We start from the raw sequence: 27,192 nt of genomic DNA, 5'->3' as shown, positions 1-27,192 counted from the left end.
CCCTGCACCCTAGGTTAATCAGCGTACAATGAATATGGTTTAAGAAAATGATGAGAAATAAAGAAAGAATGGGCAGTAGTATGGTATAAGACAATGGATAGGACCGCAGAGGAACAGAGACAACGTTCCCAAAGCTAGGAAATAACAGTGGTTGGTGAATGGGTTATAAAAAAGAGAAATCCGAGTCAGAATTGGAGTATGAAAAGTGTTTATCGGCCATTGATTTTGAACGCGTCACTTAACATCCATTATCCTATCGTGGGTTTTGCTTCTTATTAAATCATCTTTTCCTTTTCAAATTCTTCAAGATCTTGAATCTTTACACAAACGTAACCTAAACCAAGAACCGCTTTCGCTTTTTTTCGTTTTTTTCCACGCTTGCTTCCTTCTCCGGCCATCTTCGCTGATGGCGTCGTCTAAGGGAATTGCTTGCGCCGGAAACAGCCGCATCGCAGCAAACTTCGGAATCAGGAGCCGGAGCGGTTTGGCCATCCAACCCCCGTGCTCCGTTGCGATCGCGCGGTCGACGGCGAAGGCGGGGAGGATCTCGGCGGAGATGGCGACGGAACGGGCGAGTGTGACGAGTGTGGAACTGCCCGGGAAGCGGAAGGCAGGAGCGAACGACGCCGTTGAGGGACATGAGAGGCTGGACAGGTGGATGAAGGAGTCAGTGGTGGATATTGTGAAGAATTTGAGAGAAGCGCCTCTGCTGGTGCAGGTTTACCCGAAATTAGGAGCGGCGGCCACGACGACGGAGAAGAGGGTGTTGGTGGAGGACTGGCCGGCGGTGAAGGAAAGATGGGAGAAGGGCGAGTCGCCGATGCCGGAGGGGGTGATATTCGTGGAGGAGTTGGAGGGCGATGATGCGGAGGAGGGCAGCGGAGAGAGGACGACGAGGGCGTGGGGGGTGGTGGTTCAGGGGAAGGGTGTTGGATGCGGGCCGGTTTGCTATCTATTAAAGACGTGTCGGGTCGGGTCGGGACCTGGTAATGGAATGGGAGTTTGTTCGACCCACTTTTGCTTAGTAAAAGTGAAGGACTTGAGGGAAAGGGTGCAGTCGCAGCTGAAGAATTGTTGGCTTTTGCAGAGTCAGTGGAAGTGATGAAATTCAATGAAGCTGTACATTTGTTTCTTCATGAATAAGTTTTTGTTGCCACGGTTGATGCAATTCTTATAGCCAACATCCACTGTGGATCTGTACAGACTCAATACTCCCTTTTAGGGAATTTTTCATCAACCTGTCAAATACTTCTTCTTATTCCCTTCATTATTAGGGCTGCCCTCCCTTGTTTCTAGGTTTTACACCATTATTATTATTATTTGTTCTTCATTTTATCACAATTAATGAAGGACTTCTCTTTTATTACTCGATCTTATTTTATCCACCCACTTGGGTCATTTAATCATTCCACTAACTTCAGATTCAATCACACAAAACATACTTTAACTTAATTATCTTATTAATTCATGATGAATTATTTATGAACTGTGATGAATGATGATAGTGATTGTTAAATTAATTATGGTGTCAACCTCCTAATGATTTTATTAAGGTTCACATGGCTCCTCACTGTGCACATGTATATTATGTATCACATTTGTTATTTCTCTTATTTTAAAAAGATGCACAGTTGCTGATTATGTATCAATGTATCATTTCTTAGGATTTTTATTTAGGATATTAGATATAAAGTAAAGTCTTAGAACATTAGTTTATATAAAAAAATTAAAAATCTAATTTAGTTTAAACCATCTCTAATGTTTCCTTGTATAAAATAATAATGTTTAATAAACTGTACAACTGCAACAAATTATATAAGTATAGTTGTCAAAAAATGTAAGCTATGAAGAATAGAAATTAATGAAGAGAATGTCTTAAGTATTAAAATATAAGGGTCAGATCCACAGTGGAAGTTGGCTATAAGAATTTCATCAACCGTGACAACAAAAACTTATTCATGAAGAAACAAATGTACACTTTCATTGAATTTCATCACTTCCACTGACTCTGCAAAAGCCAACAATTCTTCAGCTGCGACTGCACCCTTTCCATCAAGTCCTTCACTTTCACTAAGCAAAAGTGGGTCAAACAAACTCCCATTCCATTACCAGGTCCCGACCCAACTCGACACGTCTTTAATAGATAGCAAACCAGCCCGCATCCAACACCCTTCCCCTGAACCACCACATCCCACGCTTTCATCGTCCTCTCTCCGCTGTCATCCTCCGCATCATTCACTCTTAATCAAGATTTTTTAATGAATTCATTGATTGGATTACTAATTATCTTTCTTGTATGTCTTTTACTACTGAAACTTGTTATACTTCGTGTGATGGAAGGACCCGGTTTCACAAAATACATAAAAAGTTGAAAATTGAGCAGTGAGTCTGAAATAAAAACTATTTTAGTAATGTTCACAATACAGTGCTCCTTAACAGGGTCTCCTCCTTGCATTCAACAAACTTTAAAAACTTATAGTTTGTCTGATATTGAAGAGATGAGCTTCGCTGTTAAGAAAAAATTGCTAAGGAGGAGCTTGATAATGCTTTTCATTGTCAATATAATATTTGTTTTGGAAAGAAAAGGCCAAAATGCTTTAGTTTAAAGATGAGGATAAAAATACTGTTTTTTTCCATGTTGTGGTTAAGAGGAGAAATAATTAGATTCATCGTCTACGGATTGATAATGAGGTTATTGAGGATCCTCAACTCATTGAAGATCATATTTTGAATTTTATAAAAATATTTATGTTGAGTTTATTTCTAATGCTCAGGATACAGGGTTGAGTCGGTTTATAATGCTCAAGATACAGGTATTATGGAAGGATTGGTACTTATATTCCTGAGCTGATTTCTTCTAAAAAAATATGATATTGATTAAATGTTCTGATTATTTAAAAATCAAGAATATTGTTTTTAATATTAATGGTAATAATACTCCTGGTCCTCATGGTTTTTGGTAATATTTTTTTTATTATTCTTGTTGAAAAATTATTGGGACACATTATAGCAAAGGTGTTTATGTATTGATATTCTTCTTTGCCACTGATATATTTATTCACCCTAATCAAACAAAGTTTAAACACATTTTCTATTGCCAGATTGAGTTGGGGTCATGTAAAAAAGCAACCAATAACATTGTAGTAAAGAAATAATATTCATAATTATGAGTAAAATATAGCATATACATCAAAACAACCTATCTCTTTTTATGAGTATAGATATTGTTATTACGATATATTTAAAAATACTTATTATAAATTTTACTCAGTCTAAAACACTAAAACTATCTTTTAGACCATCTTTATTAAAAATTATAAATCTCCCTTTAAGTCTTGCTAATAATTAATTACAATTTTGAATAAAATTTAACCACCAAATAAAAAATGTATTACAGGAAATGTTACTATCAATCATAATAGTCTACAGCCGAAAATGGTGTATTACTGTTGTTTAAGGTCACAATCATTTATATATTCTGTCAGTTGTATCTATAACAAAATGATTACGCAGATACTAAAAATCGACAAGCACAAAGCATGGGTATGGTTTCAATATTTACAAACTCATCTAGCACAGTCTCTCGCAAGGGATACAACAATGGAATTACAACAAAGAATTTTTGTTGGTATGTCAACGCTTGAAGTGTGGAGGGATCAGCTTGGTGTAGAAGTATTTGATGACTGTGTGCTGCAGTTCTAAAGCCAATTAGGTGACATCTTGCTGGAGGCAGGCTTTGAAGGATCATCCAAAACCTTAGCAAGAGATCGATACTGCAACTTTACACTCTCTGCATTGTCCAATGTCTTCACCACATACCTGTACATAAGTCCTTTTGTTAACAACAGAAACAGCGTATTTTCTTGAGAATTTTTTCTATTTGGTTAGCTTTATGAAACAACGAATAGATTAGCATCTTATATATTAAGAAAAACCAAATTAAAATAGCAAACAAAGATTTGATAGTTAACTGCTTGAAGAAAAAATATAAAGCACTAACCATCCATTCAGGCATTGCGTTGTTACAATCGCTTCACGCCCAACAAAGCGTTCTGGAGTCCTTTTGTTTCCCTGATCCATTTTCTCTCTAATTAATTTCTTTAAAAGAAAAAGGTGAATGTTAAATAAAACCAAACCTTTTCACACTACCTTTATGACAACCCGGTCCATAACAGCAAACGGAAACTGAACACCTCTACTCCTTGATGGTTCCATAACAGATGAATCTCCAAATCCACCCTGTCCTATGAAAAATATATTTCATATTAAAAGAAGAGGCGACCAGCCTAAGAGGTTACTGATTTTCTTTTAATCTCCGTTTCTCACTATAACAAAGTATAAAATGGTACAGTAATGGGGATAAACACCTGATCAAATCTCTCTCTTCTTCTTTTAGGTGACCGGTAGAATTGAGACTCCTCCTCCCGACGATATGCCTGCACAGCAGCCCGAAGTGCTGATCAAGGCAGCCAACACCCAAAGAAAGAAAATCAGTATTGCACAACATGGACTTGCTCAGTACCTCAGATATCTTTTACGTGGTGTTAATGCATTTTCATTGTCAAAACCCGTCAATATTCAAAAAATAAATTGGTTGCACAGTTTTACTTCATTTCTTAAGTAAAAAAATCTAGGAGAAAGACTTTGTCAAAATTATACGTTATAATTTGGAGTATAATGGATATATAGATCACATTTAAGAGAAAAAAAATGAGTCATGATTTGAGTGCAAGTGATTGAATTTTGCTTACATAGGTTTGGAGATATTGATTCCTCGGTTATGGGTTGAGAACAGGTGCAGCAAGCTTTCTGAGTGCATCACATAACAACTATATTAGCTAGTTGACGACATGGTAAATCCTGATCAAGGAAAGTAATTTCTTATACATTAAAAAGGAAACTTTTTAATAAGAAACCTAAGTTGAAAGACCTAACTAACAGTCACTGACTAAAACAGGTCAAAAGTACTTTTAATAGGTGGGAGTCAAGTGTACCTCTTAAAACTTCTATTATAACCAGCTATGGGCTGATCAGCAACCCAAAGATATACAGACAAGAGAAATAACCACATTAATTTTCATTTCTAGTCAATTTATATTATATAGGGAATTCCGAATCTTGTCTTCGGTATTAATCCTCAAGAACCATAACTAGACTTCAGTTCTGACAAGTAAGCAGGAGAAGGGGAAAAAACTGCATTCAATGTCCATCTCCATTTGTCAACCTTTTTCTTTTTCTTTTTTAAATCAACTTCATTCTTCCACTTAAAGTTTTTGTCAGCTTCATCAATAATTCTTTTCAAAACACATTCCATAATTTTCAATTGACTGCCCATCTAAGTTACTCAAAGGATCACTGCATTCTTATGTCCTAGACTCACAGGTGACTCCTTAACCTTGTGTTTCTTTTAAAATCACTTTCGGAACCATACACAGTTAAGGAGTACAACATATACTTCTCCATGACTAAGGACATGTGGGCTTTTACCCAATGTTCCCTCCGTTGAATAAAAATATCTCCAGTTATTTTTCTCAATTTAAATTTACATTGAAAATGTAGGATCTGAACCAAATTTTGTTATCAGCACAGATCCTCAGATATTTTCTCTTCACAGTGGGGCCCCAACGAAAACAAGTGTAACATTTCACATGAATTCCCATCAGTGTCATCTTATGAGCAAAGCAGACATTTAACTTCAACAATTTTGATACTAAGTCATTCGAAGAGCAGAAGATTCCAATATTCCACTCGGTATTAGTTTAACATGGTAAATGAAAAAACTATTATTCTTTTCTTTACCTAAATGCATAATTTTAACAAATTTTATACTGTTGTGAATACACAGAAACTTAAATGTTCTTGGAACAGTAAAGTATGATCAAGATCATGCAAAAGAAAAGAAGACCAATAGTGGATAAGTTGAAGATGCAGAAGCAACTACATGCATTATTTTGCAAAAAAGTCATTAGATGGTTTGAGACTCCTGCCAACCTACTGTGTAGAGGCATATATACAAGAAAAAGAAGTTGAAATTACCATCTCCAAAGTTAATAAAATTTTTCAGATGTCTTAGTCACAAAAATGTCAGTCTGAAAATTATGGCATTTGATGGCTTAGAACCCACCATTCTAATAACATGCTGTATTCCACTTCCGCTAAATGAATGTCCACACGGTAATATCATAGCGTCATCCATAAGAGCTCCACTTTAATTTCACAGAGTGTCATAAATCAAATATGAAAAGTATTAGTTAGTTGTATTTGTAGGCATGAATAAACAAAATATACGCAACACAGCAGATCAAATATATTTTATTGTATGCTTGGAAAAAAAACATGTAAAAACAACAAATTTGATTTTGCTACTCTGCAGTCTGCACCATTAGATTTTAAACTTTAATTAAAAGAGAACAAAATAAAGAAGGCCTGTTTCAAAAAGTTGGACAATTTTTTCACATGAGGGATCAATTAATGTTAATAGATAATCTGGATAACCCCAACTGAATCTTCTTCTTCTTCCTTGTTACACAAGTTTTCTGTCTGACAACAACAAACAGGTAGAGAAGAGCTTCTTTGATGGGAAACTAATGACTATCTACTGGAAATACCAAAAGCATTAAAGCTATGGAGAAGATAAACATAAACTTTGGTATTTTTTATTGATAGGTAAGAAAGGTACATTTATAATTATACCAAAGCTAAATGATAACCCTACAAATGGCATCATCTCATTTTAGAGAATTGAAATCTAAACTAAATATTATAAATAATATTATAATATTTTAACTATATCCTATAAAATCCTTTAACCCCTTAATTTTCTTTCGGCGTCATTCTTCTAAAGGAAAACAAGAGTATGTTTACAAAGAGAGTAGTATATGTTTGGTTTGACAAGCTCAATAAAATGGGTTAGTCGGAGAACTTAACAATTTCAGCGCCAATTAGATTTAACTAAACGCCGTACTCAGAGAACACGAGCAATAAAAATAAATAGCAAATTAGGAAAGATGATGTTATCCTGCATAACTCTAAACAATCTCAAACATTGATCAACAATCATAAAAAGAAAGAACCCATCACCAACTAAAACAACATTTTTTTTCAATCCTCGGGCTTTAAAATGAGTTTAAGACTTACGTAACGGGATCTGAAAGAATATTTCTGAGTGATTCCCCTGACTCGGTGGAATACATCGCATCCTTTCGCCCACTAAACCCACAACCACTATCCACCATAACTTTGTGGCCAGAAGCCCCGTCAGCACCTTGAAGATAATGCGAATAGTACTCCTCACAGTCAGTTTCAGCAACGGTAACAGAATTCTGAGACTTACCTAACCCCTCTTGCCGTTGATCTTCATCACCACCACCACTCACATTGCTAAGCACCAACTGCCCAATCTCTCCACCATCCTTCCCCAACAGATCTCTCCCAGAAACTACCATCCAGAAACAACAAAAATATGCATAAAAATCCAAAAAAAAGTCACATTCTGAAGATAATTAATTAAAAATGCAAAAATTTCTTCATTCATAGTTTCATACCAAAAGTATGAGCTTTCCCGTTTGTAACAGAAGGCAAATTACTACCGCTACCGTTGTTGTTAGCGATAATTTCGCTTTTGCTTCCACCACCAACGAGTCCTTCAACTTCGGTATCGCCTTCGTCGTCATCGTCCTCGTCGTCATCTTCATCGTCCTCGTCAGAATCGTCGTCCCCGCTGGGAGTGGCGGCGGTGCCGTTGACGGTCCAATTGCGGGGGTCTTGGCGGGAGGAGCAGTCGGCGTAGCGACGGAAGTCGGGGTTCTGGGCGGCAAAGAAGCGGCCGCGGTCGATAAACATCTTCTCGTCGATGAAGGCGCCGAGTTCGCGGGTTTTGGGACCCGGGTCCCCGACCCGATGCTGCGGTGTGGGGCAATTGAAGCGGAGAGGGTCGTCTTGGAAGACAAGAGGGGAGGTGAGACCGTTCTCGATCCTCTGGTCGGGGACGAGGGTGATGTCTTCGGAGGACATGGAAGGAAGAGAAAACTAGGGTTTCGACACGGTGGTTGCTGGAACGACGTCGTTGCGATTTGGTGTTTCAGTGTGGTGGAGGGAGAAGGAAGGGATTGGAGTGTTCACACTCGGTGGGAGATGAGTTGTACGACGCGTCGTTTTGGGCTGCGACGTTTGATGAGGATTTCGTTGTGCAGCGACGTCGTTTGAGTAGTGAGCTATTATTCTTTTGGATTGACACATTAGTCGTTACAGTAGTGTTTTTCCCCCCATGTCCCATGTTATGTGATCTATAAGATCTATCTATCTTGACTTCTACTATCTCTACTAATCATTACTTCCTCACATATTGGGCTTCCTTGTTATATCTCATACTCCTTTTCCTAAAGTTCACACTTCACACCCCCATTTAAAAATAATAATTCTAAGATTCGAAAATCTTAGTATTTTAAGGATTGTAACTTCATAATCCATAGTAAAAACATGGTTTTTAGGACATCTTGTTTAAATTGTAAACTTAACAAATTAGATGTAGAATAACAAATTTCTAATACTTATCAATTTGAACCTGGTCTAATGTTACGTCATGAAAATTGTGATCCAGATTAGGACATTTTTGGTACATAAAAGTCTTATATATTTGAAAGATTTAATTATTTCTTGTTTAACCATTTGGGTTTGAGATTGATTGATAACCATTTGAGATTCTAAGATTAATGTGTATTTAAAAAAATGTAATTTCAGCAATTTTTTTTTTTTAACGAAAGAAATTATAGTTGAAAGAATCATAATTATACTTTATATATTTGTTAAATCATGCATTTACCACGAATCTTGAGATACACAACTAACATCAAAACGTGGAAGTATATGAGAATTGTACACCTAAAGAAATTACCAAGGGACAAGCCAAAGGTATGAGGTATGAGATGTCTGAAACTATTTTAGTGCAAGGTAATAAAAGGTGCCCTAATGGCCGATTAGGTGATTGAGTATATTAAGAAATTTTTGAAGTTTGTATTTTCCTTTGCACAAGTTACCACAAGTTTGATCTTGTAATAGTTGTGCACAAGTATGCTTTTAACTTGGCCTTAATTATCATGTGAACAAAATTGATGAACCTCTATCAAACCAACCTTGTATGTGGAAAATTTCTTGACAAACATTTACAATATAGGTATCATAATCATGATTTATAACAAAATAAAAGTAAAGGATAAAAATAAGAATGGAAATTTACGCAACATTTTAGTTAGGATACCATGCATATATTTTGACATCTAAGACATTTTTAAGTGTGTTTTCATTGTTTTTCTAATGTGTTAAGTTGTATTAGTTTTTTTTTATTTTGATTTATATTAAATATTCAATACAAGATGTACATACCTCAACTCAATGTGACGGGTATGTAATGAAAATTCCACATAGATTAAAGATAATGTCAATTTACGATATATATCTCAATTTTTAATATGGTATTAGATCATATTACTTGTTTTACTTATGTTATCCTTGTTTGTTCTTCGGTTATGTTTCTTCTATTTTCTTTCCATCATGGAGTTTGCAACCACCAGAATTCAATCAACCATGGATCACATCTTGAATCCCTCTAGTCTATATTATTTGCTCCCGGGAGAGAACCCAATAATGGTTTTGGTCTCTCCTCAACTCAAGGGTATTAATTATCATTCTTGGAGTAGAAACAAGAAATGTGTCATCCTCTCAAAGAACAAGATGTAGTTTATTGATGGAAGCATCAAAATCTTATAACACAATGATCCTACCTTTGAGGCTTGGGAAAGATGGAATGCCATGATACTATCTTGGATTACAAGGACTCTCATCCCAACTACTGAGAGTATCATCTACACAAATATTATCAAGAATCTATGGAAAAACTTGAAAGAAAATTTTTAAAAAGTGACTATTTCAAAATTTCTTATTTACTTCAAGAAATGCATTTGGTTAAACTAGGGAAGAGAAGTATGACTTAATTCTATACTGATCTCAAGACTCTTTGGGAAGAATTTGACTCTTTAAGACCTTGTGGACCAACTCCCCCTGTAGTCGGCCAAGTTGGACCTCCTGCTGAGTGGCCCTTTCCTCCAATTTGGCCATCTTAGCCTGTGTCTCTTCAGCTTTATCCTTTAGTTCGATAACCTCATTCTGAAGGGGCAGAATCTTTGAATGAGCGAGAAGGGCCTCCTAAGATTTGTCAAAGAGGAGTTTCTTGGTCTCCTTCTCGATTTAGCGAAGATCTGCCAACTTCTGATGCAAGGCAGCTTCGCGTTGCGAGAACGTCTTGGCCTGGAGGGCTGATTCCTCCCTCAGCTTTGATACCTCAACCTGTAAGTCTTGCACCTTAGTCATGGAGAGGTTGGACGCGATGAGAAACTCCCCAAGGCCTTAAGCTACACGACCTTGTAGGGGGTCCTCACCCAGGCTCTCCACCACCTCTCGGTTTTGGAAGCACTTGAAGGCCTGCTAAAGGAAGGTTGGCAGATCAACAACAGGGGGTGTGCTGTGATCACCCCCAGGGGCGCTCTCCCCCCCGCCTTCAAGCACCATGAGGTCGCGGGGGGAGGAAGCACTGGGAGGATTCTCCCTGAAGGAGGGGGCGTGGCCATCTGAAGCTGAGAGTGATGGAGCCACCACATCAGCCGCTCTCTTCCTCTTGAAGACGAGGTTTGTGCAGGTATCCTCATCTTCGGAGACAGTGGTCTCCACCACCCCTTTCTACCTCTGGTCGATAGGGGCTGGTTTAGGAGAGATTGGGGTGGAGGTAGCAGGAGGAGGAGTGTCCGCAGGGGTAGAGGTACCCGCATCGGCAAGAGCAGCCTTGCGTTTAGAGGTCAACTCAGCCAGTTTTCTCCTTTTCTCTTCATTAAGCACCATATATGCACAGGAGAGACAGTACGTAAGAGTTTGAATAAGTAAGCAAAGATAAGTACACACAGGATAAGCGAATACTTAGGGCACTCATAGAACAGATGGCCCCGCAGCATTGGTGCATGAGTTGGTACCTTGGCAGCCATTTTGTTAGTCGTTGTACTCCAGTAAAGGGAAGTCCTATGTGCTAGATTATGCTAAGATTGTGTAATAGCGGCGCAGAGACATTCTCCAAGGAACCCTATATATGGGTAACAGAACAAAAGTAAACCCTAGCTACAACCTATATAAATGTTGGTAAGAACCCTAACAAGCTACATCATTTATAAAATTGAAACTACTTTATTCACTTACTATTTCTTTGCTCCAGTACTGACTTGAGCGTCGGAGTGCAAACGGTCCCCAAGGCGCCCTTTGTCTTTGCAGGTGAAAGGTTCTTCAACCCTAGGAAGCTTGATTCACAGGCGGAGACAGGTGGGCCAGAGACTACCGTTCGAGTCAACTGACAAGCGAGTCAACCGACGATAACATAAATATGTTGGGTATGTTTTCTTCACAACATATCAATAGTAGGTGTACTTAGATAGTTTATGTGTCTTCTCATATGCATTTGTATTTATTAAAATAAACTATAAATTTATAATCTTAATATAAATATGCGATTTGAATTCAAATTTTAATATTAAACATAAATATATAAAAATAAAAAATGTGATACACCTCGATTACATAATTAATTATGTGTTTTATTTAAGCTTTGTCTTGTTTTGTAATTTCATTTTCTGAAGTTGACCTGGCAAAGTTGGAATGTGTAAGTTTTTTTAACATGTTTGTGGCTGATATACCCTAGGAGTATTGTTTATAATATTCATTATAAGTTAAATTAATATTATTGAATGAAATCATAATATTAAGCCAAAATATATATTTTAATTGTTATTAATTCATATTTTATATTTTATTTTGAATTCTTATAACGTAAAAGATTAGATTATTTAAATTTGAAGTAATATTTATGTAAAACAGTTCATTATAATTTCAATTAATAACCATTTATGAATAAAATAAGTAATTATTTTCATTTGAAATTCGATAGTTAATTAATAAATGAAGTTTTGAAAAAAAACTGTGACCCTAAATTTGTAATTTATTATTGTAATTTGTATTTTCTTTTAAATATAATTTATTGCAAATAAATAAATCACATTTTTTTTAAATTATGTTTATATAAATATCATTTTATGTATTAATTTTTATAACAACTTTTCATTTCAACTATCATACCTACCCAGTATTTTGTGAAGTATTAATTCAATGGTACAAAAATTTATTCATAATTTTTTAATAACTCAAATATACTAAAAAAAATCTTCATATTTTATTATTTTTAAAATTATAAAGTATATTTAACATCTTTTAAAAAAAAAAATCTTATAACTATCATATCACTCGCATTTCAATAAAATTTCCTAAAAAATATATTCTAATATACCTTAATTTAAATACATCAATTTTCTTCCATCATCCTCAAATCCTCAATTTCATCGCTCTAACATACGCAAATTGTATTTTAAAATAATAATTTAAATAAAATACAAAAAATGTTGGATATGTTTTCTTCACAACATATCAATAGTAGGTGTACTTAGATAGTTTATGTGTCTTCTCATATGCATTTGTATTTATTAAAATAAACTATAAATTTATAATCTTAATATAAATATGCGATATTTTTAATTCAAATTTTAATATTAAACATAAATATATAAAAATAAAAAATGTGATACACCTCGATTACATAATTAATTATGTGTTTTATTTAAGTTTTGTCTTGTTTTGTAATTTCATTTTCTGAAGTTGACCTGGCAAAGTTGGAATGTGTAAGTTTTTTTAACATGTTTGTGGCTGATATACTCTAGGAGTATTGTTTATAATATTCATTATAAGTTAAATTAATATTATTGAATGAAATCATAATATTAAGCCAAAATATATATTTTAATTGTTATTAATTCATATTTTATATTTTATTTTGAATTCTTATAACGTAAAAGATTAGATTATTTAAATTTGAAGTAATATTTATGTAAAACAGTTCATTATAATTTCAATTAATAACCATTTATAAATAAAATAAGTAATTATTTTCATTTGAAATTCGATAGTTAATTAATAAATGAAGTTTTGAAAAAAAACTGTGACCCTAAATTTGTAATTTATTATTGTAATTTGTATTTTCTTTTAAATATAATTTATTGCAAATAAATAAATCACATTTTTTTTTAAATTATGTTTATATAAATATCATTTTATGTATTAATTTTTATAACAACTTTTCATTTCAACTATCATACCTACCCAGTATTTTGTGAAGTATTAATTCAATGGTACAAAAATTTATTCATAATTTTTTAATAACTCAAATATACTAAAAAAAATCTTCATATTTTATTATTTTTAAAATTATAAAGTATATTTAACATCCTTTAAAAAAAAAATTCTTATAACTATCATATCACTCGCATTTCAATAAAATTTCCTAAAAAATATATTCTAATATACCTTAATTTAAATACATCAATTTTCTTCCATCAACCTCAAATCCTCAATTTCATCGCTCTAACATACGCAAATTGTATTTTAAAATAATAATTTAAATAAAATATAAAAAGTTGGCTTAAACGAAAAAAAAAACATTTATTATCTTAGCATGTAATATTTAATTAATGAGATTTTAACGTCAGTTAGGTTGAATCGTATATGTAAATAAGAATTTAAATAAAACTAGAAAATTGTGAGTGGGCCTAAGCAAAGATAAATAATTATTTTTTATTACTTGAGCATCAACCAAATTGACACTTTGTTTAATGAGTTTAGGGTTTGTAAATGAGTTTTCCTCTTTCTCATTTATTTTTGCTTACTATATACTTTTCCCTTTCTTCTATGCATTTCTTGGCTTTGCTTTATTTCTCTGGTTTCTAAAACACTTAACACAAAAACTAAATCCTAAATCACTTTTCTCCTTATTCTCTCCTTCTTGCTTTCTCCTTTCTAAATCACTTTTTGCCTTTTTTTGATTTCTCTCATTTCTAAATCACTTCACAAAATAATTAAACTCTAAATCAAGCATTCTGACTGTCATTGTTAGATCTAAGGTTAGATCTTCACTGAGTTGCTAAGTAATGTTTAGAACACTCACTTATTGTTTGTGTTGCTTATTTTATTAACAAACTCTAATACGTAGAGAAGACGTTCAAAATTGGATTATCTTGAGGAGACAGAACAGTTCGTGTTTGGCTAAAGGTTCTTGGGTGGAGCTGAATCTCTTGACTGTTGTGTTGTCTAAAGGTGAGTTTTGTGGTACATTTTTTTATTTTGATAATATTTATTTTATTTTTTGAGTATTATTTGGAGTTAAATCTAACGGTTGGATTTAATCAACATTATTTGGATTAAGAGTAATTTTTTATAAATTAGATCCCACTTTATTTTTCATTCTTCCTCTCATATCTTAGATTTAAAAATTTATTGAAATATTTGTGTGTTGCATTTCTAGTTTCTTTATTGGCTGGTGTTACATGTGCTAGAAAAAAAATACAATCTAATTCTATACAAAATTCATGGACCTTCAACCTACTTTTTTTTAACATAACTTTGATATGTACTTTAAAGTTCTACTGATTTTGGGTAATGGCAAAGTGAAAAATTGAAATCTAAGACTTGATGCATTCAAAGAACGAAATGATAAAAAGAGAAAGAAAAAAATGAAATCAACAAATTTAGGCACACATAATTATTGAATTCTGATAATGAAAAGGAATATAAATTTGAAAAAATTAAAAAGTAAATTTTAACCGGTGAAGATAAGTTTGAATGTATAACATGAATAGTGTAAAATATTGTTTCATTAAATCAATCAATTAACTCAAACAGTTAATCAATTAGTATTTTTATCTTAAGAAAGTAATGTAATACATACAATAAAATTTGCTTAAGTTTAAGTCACATAATTTAATGGACTGATTCAACATAACAATTTTTTTATGGTAAAATATGTAATTATTATTATTATTAAAAATATTTCCAAATAAGAGTTCTTATTTATAGAAGTTCATCAATTTTGTTTTTTTTTTCTTTTTGTTCTTCGGTTCAAGTGTTTGCTCATAAACAGTGTCAAAATGAATATTTTGGAAGAAAAATAAACATGTTATTTGATATTTGGTGATAATAATAAAATTTGAGAGACTAAAAATATAGGTATAATAAAACTTACTTCCCTGAAAATGTTAATTTAATTTTTTTTAATTTGATCCCTAACTACTTCCTCTCTTCGCACAAACCATTTTCCTGATCAACTAATAATTATGTTTAGAAACCTTACTCCTTATACAAAAACTTTTTTAAAGATAAAATTTAAGAAAATAAATTATACCCAAATGATATAATTTATTTATTTTAAATAAATAGATTGATTTCATATCATATCATATAATAAATGAAATTATTTATTTTATTTCCATTTTAAAAACAATTGTAAAATAAAAAAAGGAAAAATATTGTAACGGAAAAAACAAATGACAATTAAATTCTAACATGTTATGTTAGACAAATACAACACCAATTTGAGATATTTTATAGGAATTAAAAATCAGGAAATATCATATTTGTTACAACTCAATATATGTTTAAATATATAACAAGTTTTAATTTATGGTTAAAAATATATTTTTTATATTTTTATCATAATTGATTGACAATTATTTCTTTAAATATTATAGTTGTGTTAAAAAGGGTCTTAGAAAAATAATATGGAAAAGTAAAGGACCCTGAGATGGTAAAATGTTGTACCACAACTTTATATACAATAATGACAATAATATCCAAATGTTATAAATAAAATATAAAAGTTAATAATTAATACAAGATTTATATTTATATGGTAAAACATTATATGATTTCATTTCAATCTTAAATAATTATGTTCCGATGAATATTACCTTGAATAGGAAATTGTTCATGTTATTATTCTTTTTTATGTAAATTTTATTATTTAAGTAAGCTACCAACATATCTTTTAAAACAGTACACAAGAACATGAAAGAAAATAATTTTAAATCTTAATTGATAAAATAAAATATTCAAAAATAAAAATTGATATGATTTCAATCTTAAATATTTATGTTTTGATACAAATACAATCTTGAATAATTAATATACGCGTGCGCAGTGATAAGTAATGTTATTTATTAAACTTTATTATCTTTTGAAATTTATTTTGAAACATCCACTTAAGCAACATATAAGCAAGATAAGAGCACGGAATCAAACTATATTTAGATATTTGTTTTCAATAACTTTATATTGGGATCTTGGAATTTTTTAATTATTTTAAGGTTATTTCTATTGCAAGAATGTAGGACGTTTTAAGTTTTTTTTACATTTATTTGTGTCACGTCATTTTTAACACTTTATTGTAACTTTTGTTTTAACGTAGGAGTAGTATAAAATCTTCTTTTAATTTCTTGAAAAAAATAATTGTTTCAAGATAAAAATTAATAATTTGTATTCTTATAATATAAGGTCATGGTAATATTTTATAAAATTCAGATTTTAAAGTTAAAACTATGATCTAAGAAATGAAAAATTTACAGTCTCTATTTTAAATTTTATACATAACTACTCATTTCTAAACATAAATGTCATGTCCACTTCCTAAATTCCTTTTTCATATCAATCGTTTCACCCATCATTTTGTAATAAAAAAAAATTAATTTAAACATTAAATCGTAATTTACACAGTTTAATATAATAGACATGGCTTAAATTAATCGTAATTCTAAAACAAATTAGATAGGAAGAAAAACGAAATGATATAGTATAAAACAAATTGAAAGAGGGTGGAATGGGTTGTTTTTGAAAAACAAAGGCCATTAAGCTAATATTTTATTTTATATCCTTTCATGATTATATTAAGTAACTAAATAGTAATAAAATAAATAATGTACTCATTTATCTTGTATTCTGATTGATTGTAGTATGATTGATATAATGTATAACAGATATAAAAATAGTAATTTTTGCACATCATTTATGGTAAAATTTAGAAATTTTAGCGGTTAAAGTAGTTGAAAATATTACTTTGATTTTTTATATTTTAGATTATACTGATGGAAAATAATAAGAATGTAATTTATGACCTTATTTATTAATGTAGATATGATAACACTTTTCTAGAATAAATAATATTCTCGATTTTTTTATTTATTTTTGTCTAATTCATTCTCAACATCAAAAGTTTCATAGAACTCTCTCGTTTTAACCTTATATTGTAATGAAATATTGTGAGAAAAAGAGTTTTGTTCCTCATCAAAATCAAGGTTCAAATTCTAATACTAGAGTGTTGGTTGATTTCACGAAGATGTCAAAGGATGGTGATATTACTCAAGAATCATCAGATGAAAAGGTAATTGATTCATCTATTTCTCACTCAAAAGGTGCAGCAAAGAAGAACACAAAGGTAGTAAAAACAAAGATTTTTTCTTGCAATTATTGCAACAAAGAGTTTTCTACCTCACAAGCTTTGGGAGGACACCAAAATGCACACAAACAGGAACGTGTTGTTGCAAAACATTGTCAAGGTTTTGATGTTAGAGGGTTAACACAATTTCCTTATTACCCATATTGTTCAAGTTTTTACAACTCTCATTCCCTCCATGGAAGATCCTTCAATGAGGCTCTTGGACTTCGAAGTGACTCCATGATTCACAAGCATCCTAGGACTTCAAGGTATGAACATCCATTGTTTAAAAGGGATCATGAGAAGTTAATATTTGATGGGTTTAGAAATATGAAAAATGATTATCCAATTATAAAGAGTGATGCAACTCTTAGTTTGAAGTTGGAAGATGGCAATGATAGAATCAATCTTGAAACACTCACTCTTTTTACGAATGATGCTACCATTTCATCTAGTCAACTTAGAAAGATGACTACTCTTCCAACAACGGAAATTGTTGATCATTATGTTCCAAAAGAAATTTCCAATGAATCATCTTACAATCTTGATTTGTCATTGAAGCTTTAAATGCAGTATTTTGTTCCATTTTACTTGAGTCTTTTACTCTTAACAATGTTGTTTAGTTTAAATTTTAGGAGGATATTATTTTGGGATATTTTTTTTATTTGGTATTTTTTTAAGTGATGTAAAAAAGATAATTATGATATTTTCAACTGAAAATTAATACATTTGTGATTGGTTAGTGAGTTAAAAGTAAAAAATATTCAATCCGAATTAATTTGACTTTTTCTAATGTGTATCATGTTATGCATTTCTCTCCCAACTAATGATTAAACATTAATTTTATAGAGAATTAAACATGATTAAAACAAGTTTATTGTTTTTTATAAAGCTTTTATATATGCAATAAAATTTATACATGCTATGACATTTTGTTATAAGTTATCAGTTTAATAAAATATGAAAAACGAAAAAGCACAAGTTTTTGCATAAAAACGCAGAGTGTACACCCTTTTATACAAATACAATATGCGAATTACACAAACGTTATATCTTCCTAACATCACTCGTTGTTAAATTAGTAACTTTTTATTTTGGAAGTATAATTAAAAATACTACTTTATCCTTAATTGATTGTTTTCTATTTTAAATTATACTAATTGAAGATAATGACGATATCATAATATTTATTTATTAATGTGGGTATGGTAACATTTATAGAGAATAAATAGTTTTCCAGTTTCAAAAGCTTTATATAACTTAATGTTATTATTACCTTAAATTCTCTTCATTAGAATACATTATAGTATATCCAGAAAAAGAATTTTAAGTTTGGTCAAGATCTAGGTCCAAAGTTTCTCTTTACAAAGAGTTTATTAGGTATTAGGGTTTCTAATTCACTTCATAATTCAAAACTTACTATTATAAGATATCAACATTTGTGAAAAAAATACTATGGTAATTGAGAATGATGGATTTGAAAATTTGGGACATCATTATTCAATTATGAGGATATTCAATTATGAGGAGTGATGGAATTTTAAATTTGGAGAGAGAACATGATAATAGTAAAACTAATGTTAAAATTGAAATTTTGTCTTTTTTTACAAATGTTCTCGAGACTTCATCGAGAAACATATCAATACTCTTGAATAAAACTTCATCATTCTATTTCAAAAGAATTTTTCGATTGAACAACTTGCAATTTTGATTTGACACTCAACTTTAAATGTCGACTCTTTATTATTTTTTTATCTTAGTTTTTTTTTTTTATCAGTAAGAAAGAAAGAATAAATAGCACCATTTCATGGGTGATCCAACTCTAAAGGTGGCAATGCGGGCTGACCTATCTTGCATAGGCCCGCCTCGCATTTAGTCTGTGAAATGCGGGTTGGGTTGGTCTATCCCACGCAAGGAATGCAAGCTCATTTTACTGACCCGCCTTACATAAGAGGTAATCTGCGGGCCTGCGAGTCAGCCCACATAAGAAAAATATTTTTAAAAAATAAAATAAAATTATTAATTATAAAAAAAAACCTTATTCCTACTACTGAAAAATGAAAATTAATTTTATCTCTCTTTCAATTCCTTCAATTAAGATAAAAAAATATGTAAATTCAAGTATGAGGGTTGTTAGAAGACTTGATTAAAAATAATTAAAGTTTTGTTTTGCATATATGTATGTAAATGTATAAGAATATCTTATCAAAGTTTTGTTACAAAATATTTTAACCAAGATGACTAATTTTTTAACTATCCTATTGAAACCTCTTCTTGATATTATTTTTTTATTAACAAATTTTAAATATAAGACTTTACTTAAAATTAAATTTATTGTCACTCTTCATACTAACTCCATGGTTCAACTAAAGACTTGGGGCTAGGTAACCTCTAAAGTCATTTATTTTGTTTTTCCTTTTCTGAATAGTGTATGGATCTTCTAGTTTTTATGTATTTGATTAAACATAAGTGATTTATTTAGGTTAGTTAGACTATATTTGTTATAATAAGAAGTTAATGACAAACTTATGAGAGGAGGGGTTGTTCGTTTTTGTGCGCTTTTGTACATGGGTTAGATCACCCTAAAGTGGTTCTTATTTATTTATTTTTTATTACTGATAAAAAAAACTAACTTCTTAAAATGATTAAAATAAAACATTATTTTTTTGGTAAATTAAATTCATTTTTTAAATAAAATAAAATAAATATGACACTACAATAATATGTGAATGAGGTATATAATCCAACCCGCCTGCCTCGCTGTTGGCCCGTGCGAGCTGCAGGTTATGTGAGACAAGCTTAAGTGAGTCAGCGGGCTAGATTAGTGAGTCCGCCTCACGCTTTTTTTTGTAGCGTGTTGCAGGCTGTCCCGCATTGTCATTCATATCCAACCCTTATACAAATCATGAAAATAAAACACACCTCAACTAGCAACCCACATCCTAAAGAGGGAGAAGAGCCAACACCTAACAGAAAAAATCAAAACAGAATGAAATCTAATTACTAAATATACGTGTATTTATAATTTAAATATCTAATTCTTAATTAGATTAACAAGTTCCATCTAATTATAATTTAGAAAAAAATCATTCATTTGAATGAAATTTGCTTATTTTTATTTGACAAAAAAAAATTAGATCTACAAAAATCTAAGTGACTAGAGATTCAAATATGTAAAGGTGTTTTAATTACTTAGACACCATCCACCATAATTACTAGCTAATCTCGAACAATAATTTTAGAACTAAAATAATATATTTAAAATTAACTTGCTTTAATGTTTAATTTTTATTTAAAGTTATTAAAGTTTAATTTTCATACATAGTAAAGTAGTCTTATCCTTAATCACCAACAACATTCTCTCTTTACACCCTTCTTAATCACTAGTAACATTGACCCATGTCAGAAGTAGTCAATCCTACGTTGAGGTTGGAAGAGTTGAGGCTTTCCATTTTTATTAAGATCCATAATTGAACATATTTTTATTCAAAATTTTCAATTAAATTACCAAAGTAAAGTTATTGATAAGAAAAATATTGACAATAGAATAATTTTTTATAATTTGATTTTATAAAATATTGTTTTCTATTTAAATTTATGGAATTAAAAGTTTTAAAGAGATTAATTTTATTTAATCTGTACTTGGAGCATCTCTAATGGTAGTTTCTTAATGAGTTACTTAAGTTGCAAAAAAATCCAATATTAAAAAGAAATCTATACTTAGCAAGATATTAGGTGACATACCCAATTTTTTCATCTCACAGAAAATTATTTTTTCTTAGTAAAAATATGAATTTCTTTTGTTAGTATTTCTTTTAACATCATACAACTCACAAAAATTTAAAAGGAACTAATATAAAATTAATATTTAATAAATATTAATTTTTTTCGATTAATATAAATTTTTAAATTGCTTAATAAATAAAAATAAATAAATAAACACTGAACAACAAAGAAATTACTTTCATATATATAAAAAAAACTAAAATAATTCAATTTTGAATGCAGTTTTACAATCCATACTTTTCTTGTGCATTTATGATCATATTAAAATCCTTACTTTATTATTTAGTTTAAAGGTCTTTTAGATAGTAAATCAACAAATTTTTTAATATTGTATTTCAAATTTTATAATTTGAAAATAATTTTTTACATAATTTTTTTTAAAAGTTATGTAATTCCTTATACAATTTGGATTAATCCAAAAGAAAGTTGCTGAATTAGTTTTTTTTTTTAAGTCAAAATACAATAGATGGAATAGATGGAAAAGCAGTAACAACAATGATGACAAGGAGGTGACCCATAACAAGAGAGTTGACAGTTAGATGGGTAGTTTTGTCTTTTGCACATCTTCTGAATGTGTATTATTTAGGATAATCCTTTAGGGATAGTTTCTTCCTGCATTTTCATTATTTCTTCAGGCACTTCCATAAACTTTTAAAATCCTTTAAAATCCTTCAGTAAAGCTCATTTTGGTATTTCGGTAATTAAAGTTTATGCCAAATTTTAGGATAAGATTGAGGTTTCTAGGGTTATTTCGGTAATTAAAGACTTAATAAGCTTCAATGAATAATGATATGTTCGATTTCAATGTGATTAAATTTTTCAGTATTAATACTCGTAGTGGTAAAGTTCTTTGCCTTCTTCTTATTATATGGGAGTTTCCTTCACTTGGCTGGGTTAAAATTAACACTGATGGGGCTATTAGGGGATATCCTAATCTTGCTACTTGTGATTGTATTTTTCGTGAGAGTATGGGAGAGTTTATTGGTGCTTTCTCTGTGTTTTCTTGAAATTCAGACTACTATGGTTAGTTTTATGGAGTTATACATGCTATGGAGGAAGCTCAAAAGATGGGACTTACTAATGTTTGGCTTGAATGTAATTCTGCCTTGGTTTGTGTTGCGTTTACTGCTTGGACTAATGTTTCGTTGATGCTTCGTATTCGATTGAATACTTCTCTTAATTAATTCCTGTGAAAAATTCAGGTTTATGGTTCCTCATATTTTTCGTGAAGAAAATGCATGTGTTGATAAGTTAGTTAATTTAAGATTTATTCATAGAGAACCATTTCATTGGTATAATAGGCTTCCATCTAGTTTGTTATTAAAATCGTATGTATAGGTATAGTCTACCTATGTATCATTTTTGTTAGCATATGAGTTTTGGTCTAGTCCCCCATATTTTTGTATTTTTTTTGTTTTTTATTTGTTTAATAATATTTTTTTCATGTGATGGCAGATGATTGTTGTTGCTTAAAGTGTCAGCCTAACTGAAATGTCAAATTGCATAATGAAGTATAACATGAAAGCTTTTATATAAAATAAATTCATAAAATTTTAATTAACTCAAATATACTAAAAAAATTTCTTATATTTCATTATTTTAAAAAATTTAAGTAAAACGGTAAATTTGTAAACTTACATTTAGTATCTTTAAAAAAAAATCTTAGACTCTAATAAATTTTCCTCACAAATTTAGTCTAAGATACCTCAATTCAAACACACTCATTTTTCTTCATACTCTTCCTTGAAATCCTCACACATCCACTTCTTCAAATTCTATCCCCAATTCAAATTACAATAAATAATTAAACTCCAATATCACTATAGCCGACACAAACTGTATTTAAAAATAATAATTTAAATAAAATACAAAAAAGTTGGCTTAGGTAAAAAAAATATATTAGGTTAGTATCGGTTGAATATACTGTTTAATTAATGAAATGTCAGCGTCAAACACCTATTTGTAAATAAGAATTTAAATAAAACTAAAAACTAATAAGTGGGTCTAAGCGAAGATAAATAATTATTTTTAATTACTTTAGCATCAACCCAATTGACATTTTATTTAATAAGTTTAGGGTTTGTAAATGACTTTTTCCTTTTTTTCATTTGTCTCCGCTTACTCTATGTCTTCCCCTTTCTTTTACGTATTTTTTTATTTTATGTATATTTTTATTTTCTTTCTGTCGTTTGTAAATCACTTCACAAAATAATTAAACCTCAAAATTAAGCATCATGACGATTATTGTTAGTTTTAAGGTTAGATCTTGATTGAGTTGCTAAATAATATTTAGAACACTCACTTGTTATTTGTATTGCTTATTTTATTTACAAACTCATAAAAAAGCCGATCAAAATCAGATTGTTTTTTAAAGATAAAATTTTATTTTTTTTATCAGCAATAATAGATATATAAATGTAAATCACTTCAGAGGTAAATGAATCCTTATACAATATTTGAGGAGATAGAATAGTTCGTGTTTGATTAATGATTATCGGATAAAACTGAATTATATTTGTCTAAAGTGAGTTGCATGGTTAATTTTTAATTTTGATAATATTTTTTTATCCTTTGAAGTTGTTTGGGGTTAAATCTGATGATTAGAGTAACTTTTTATAAAATAGATCCACTTTATTTTCCTTTTTTGATATTAGATTTTAAAATTTTCTAAAATATTTGTGTGTTGCATTTCTAATTTCTTCATTGGCTGGTGAAACATGTGCTCATAATTATTGAATTCTGATAATGAAGAGGAATATAAAATTGAAAAAATTAAAAAGTAAATTTTAACCGGTGAAGATAAGTTTGAATGTATAACATGAATAGTGTAAAATATTGTTTCATTAAATCAATCAATTAACTCAAATAGTTAATCAATTAGTGATTTTTCTTAAGAAAGTAATGTAACATACAATAAAATTTTCTTAAGTTAACAAAGTTATATATATATATATAACTATTTTAATCAAGCAAGTAACTAATTAAGTCACATAATTTAATGGATTGATTCAACGTAACAAATTCTTTATGGTAAAATATGTAATTATTATTATTAACAATTAACAATATCTCCAAATAAGAATTTTTATTTATAGAAGTTCATCAATTTTTTGAATTTTTTCCTTGGTTAAAGTGTTTGCTTATAAACACTGTCAAAATGAATATTTTGGAAGAAAAATAAACACGTTATTTGATATTCCCTAACTCCTTCCTCTCTTCGCACAAACCATTTTCCATTTTCCTGATCACCTAATAAGTATGTCTAGAAACGTTACTCCTTTTACAAAAACTTTTTCTAAGATAAAATTAAGATAAGAAATGATACTCAAATGATATAATTTATTATTTTTTTACTTTAAATAAATTGTTTGATTTCATATCATATCATATAACAAATAAATGCAATTATTTATTTTATTTCTATTTAAAAACAATTGTAAAATAAAAAAAAGAATAATATTCTAGTCGGAAAAACAAATGACAATTAAATTCGAACATATTATGTTAGATAAATAAAACACCAATTTGAGAAGACAAAATATTTTTTTATAGGAATTAAAATCAGGAAATATCATATTTTTTACAACTCAATATATGTTTAAATATTTAGCAAGTGTTAATTTACGATTAAAAATATTTTTTTTTCACATAATTAATAGACAATTATTTATAATAATATTATAGTTGAGTTAAAAAAGGGTCTTAAACAAAAGATAATATGGAAAAATAAATGACCGTGAGATGGTAACATGTTGTACCAAAAATTTATGTACAACAATAACAATAATATACAAAAGTTATGAATAAAATATAAAAGATGATACTTAATACAAGAAGAGAACTATCAAGATTTATATTTATATGGTAAAACATTATATGATTTCATTTCCAACTTAAATAATTATGTTCTGATAAATATTACCTTGAATAGGAAATCGTGCATGTTATTATTCTTTTTTATGTAAACTTGATTATTTAAGTAAGCTACCAACATATCTTTTAAAACAGTACAAAAGAACATGAAAGAAATTAATTTTAAATCTTAATTGATAAAATAAAATATTCAAAAATAAAATTTGATATGATTTCAATCTTAAATATTTATATTTTGATACAAATAAAATCTTTAATAATTAATATACGCGCGCGCACTGATAAGTAATGTTATTTATTAAACTTTATTATCTTTTAAAATTTATTTTGGAACATCCTCGTAAGCAAGATATAAACAAGATATCATATAAACAAATTGTTGAAATTTTAAAATATTTTAAGGTTACTTCTATTGCAAGAATATAATAGGAGATTTTAAGGGTTTTTTAGTTTTATTTGCGTCACATCGTTTTTAACACTTTATTGTAACTTTTGTTCTAACGTAGAGAATGTAAAATCTTATTTTAATGATATTTTTATTTGAATTTCTTGAAAAAATAATTGCTTAAAGATAAAAAAAATAAAATTTATTCTTATAATATAAGATATTAGTAATATTTTATAAAATTCAGATTTTAAAGTTATAACTATGATATAAGAACTGAAATTGTGTTTATAATTGTTACACTCTTTATTTTAAATTTTATACATAACTACTCATTTTTAAACACGAATGTCATGCCACTTCCTAAATTCTTTTCATAGAAATCTTTCACCCGTCAATTTTGTAATGAAAGAAATTAATTTAACATTAAATCGCAATTTACGCTATTTAATATAATAAAGATGGTTTAAATTAATCGTAATTCTAAAACAAATTAAATCGGAAGGAAAACAAAATGATGTAGTCTAAAACAAATTGAAAGAGGGTGGGATGGGTTGCTTTTGAAAAACAGAGGCCATTAAGTTAATATTTTATTGTATATCCTTTCATGATTATATTATAAGTAACTAAACAGTAATAAAATAAATTTCAAATGTACTCATTTATCTTGTGTTCTAATTGATTGTAGTATGATTGATATAATGTATAATAAATATAAAAATAGTAATTTATGCACATTCTTGTGGTTAAACATGGAAATTTGTGTGATTGAAGTAGTTGAAAATATTATTTTGATTTTCTTTTATATTTTAGATTATACTGATTGAAAATAATAACACAATGCAATTTATTACCTTATTTAATAATGTAAATGTGATAACACTTGTCTAAAATAAATAACATTCCTTATGTTCTTTTCATAATTCATTCTCAATTTCAAAAGTTTATAGAACTTTCTTTCCTTTCAATTCATTGTTCATTATAACCCATCGTAATGAAGTATTGTGAGAAAAAGAGTCTTGTTCCTCATCAAAATCAAGGTTCAAATTCTAACACTAGAGTGTTGGTTGATTTCATGAAGATGTCAAAGGATGATGATATTATTCAAGAACAATCACATAAGAAGGTAATTGATTCATCTATTTCTCACTCCAAATGTGCAGTTAAGAAGAACACCAAGGTAGAAAAAACAAAGACTTTTTCTTGCAATTATTGCAACAAAGAGTTTTCTACCTCACAAGCTTTGGGAGGACACCAAAATGCACACAAACAAGAACGTGTTGTTGCAAAACTTCGTCAAGGTTTTGATGTTAAAGGGTTAGCACAATTTCCTTATTACCCATATTATTCAGGTTTTTATAACTCTCATTCCCTTCATGGAAGATCCTTCAACGACGCACTTGGAATTCGAAGTGACTCCATGATTCACAAGCTTCCTAAGACTTCAAGATATGAGCATTCATTGTTTAAAAGGGATCATGAGAAGTTAATATTTGATGGGTTTAGAAATATGAAAAATGATTATCCAATTATAAAGAGTGGTGCAACTCTTAGTTTGAAGCCGAAAGATAACAACGATAGAATCAATATTGAAATACAGCCTCTTTTTACAAATGGTGTTGTCACTTCCTCAAGCCAAGTTAGAAAGATGACTACTCTTGCAACAACAAAAATTGGTGATCATTATGTTCCAAAAGAAACTTCCGACGAACCAGCTTGCAATCTTGATTTGTCATTGAAGCTTTAA

At 29.8% G+C, this 27,192-nt stretch overlaps 4 protein-coding genes across 11 annotated transcripts; 3 read left to right on the top strand and 1 right to left on the bottom strand.

The window, feature by feature from the left end:
• The first annotated feature begins 180 nt into the window (after window positions 1–180).
• On the top strand, window positions 181–1,366 carry LOC137821240 (uncharacterized). The gene has a single exon (XM_068625739.2). The coding sequence runs from the start codon at window positions 407–409 to the stop codon at window positions 1,100–1,102; it is 696 nt and encodes a 231-aa protein (XP_068481840.1). The 5' UTR covers window positions 181–406; the 3' UTR covers window positions 1,103–1,366.
• A 2,058-nt stretch (window positions 1,367–3,424) lies between these two features.
• LOC137820904 (U-box domain-containing protein 62) lies at window positions 3,425–8,312 on the bottom strand. Of its 8 annotated transcripts, none has more exons than XR_016515555.1 (8): window positions 7,545–8,296; window positions 7,138–7,438; window positions 6,125–6,206; window positions 4,752–4,860; window positions 4,368–4,456; window positions 4,150–4,244; window positions 4,001–4,071; window positions 3,425–3,819 (listed from the first exon to the last, which is right to left on the bottom strand). XR_016515555.1 is itself a non-coding variant. In XM_068625232.2 (8 exons), exons 1-8 carry the CDS (start codon window positions 8,011–8,013, stop codon window positions 3,699–3,701), a joined length of 1,281 nt encoding a protein of 426 aa, XP_068481333.2. In that variant the 5' UTR covers window positions 8,014–8,305; the 3' UTR covers window positions 3,425–3,698. The 8 variants fall into 8 exon arrangements, 1 of the variants encoding a protein (XP_068481333.2); XR_016515553.1 differs by having other exon boundaries at window positions 4,150–4,239; XR_011082712.2 differs by having other exon boundaries at window positions 4,752–4,809.
• Window positions 8,313–17,215: 8,903 nt separating this feature from the next.
• LOC137822194 (uncharacterized) lies at window positions 17,216–17,968 on the top strand. The gene has a single exon (XM_068627094.2). The coding sequence runs from the start codon at window positions 17,216–17,218 to the stop codon at window positions 17,966–17,968; it is 753 nt and encodes a 250-aa protein (XP_068483195.2).
• Window positions 17,969–26,439: 8,471 nt separating this feature from the next.
• LOC137822193 (uncharacterized) lies at window positions 26,440–27,192 on the top strand. Its single transcript, XM_068627093.2, has one exon. It carries the CDS (start codon window positions 26,440–26,442, stop codon window positions 27,190–27,192), a length of 753 nt encoding a protein of 250 aa, XP_068483194.2.

The sequence above is a fragment of the Phaseolus vulgaris genome, chromosome 9 (assembly GCF_051622355.1).
Source record: "Phaseolus vulgaris cultivar YP4 chromosome 9, ASM5162235v1, whole genome shotgun sequence".
Lineage (NCBI taxonomy): Eukaryota > Viridiplantae > Streptophyta > Magnoliopsida > Fabales > Fabaceae > Phaseolus > Phaseolus vulgaris.
Note: the sequence above shows the minus strand (reverse complement) of the source record. Positions and strands in the feature narration are given on the sequence as shown.

Excerpts from the sequence above, each read along its gene's own strand:
- LOC137821240 (XM_068625739.2), top strand. The coding sequence starts at position 407 with ATGGCGTCGTCTAAGGGAATTGCTTGCGCCGGAAACAGCCGCATCGCA.
- LOC137820904 (XM_068625232.2), bottom strand. The coding sequence starts at position 8,013 with ATGTCCTCCGAAGACATCACCCTCGTCCCCGACCAGAGGATCGAGAAC. Across the intron at positions 7,439-7,544 it reads CGGGAAAGCTCATACTTTTG|TTTCTGGGAGAGATCTGTTG; the intron begins GTATGAAACTAT and ends TCTGGATGGTAG. Across the intron at positions 4,072-4,149 it reads TGGACCGGGTTGTCATAAAG|GGAAACAAAAGGACTCCAGA; the intron begins GTAGTGTGAAAA and ends AAAATGGATCAG.
- LOC137822194 (XM_068627094.2), top strand. The coding sequence starts at position 17,216 with ATGAAATATTGTGAGAAAAAGAGTTTTGTTCCTCATCAAAATCAAGGT.
- LOC137822193 (XM_068627093.2), top strand. The coding sequence starts at position 26,440 with ATGAAGTATTGTGAGAAAAAGAGTCTTGTTCCTCATCAAAATCAAGGT.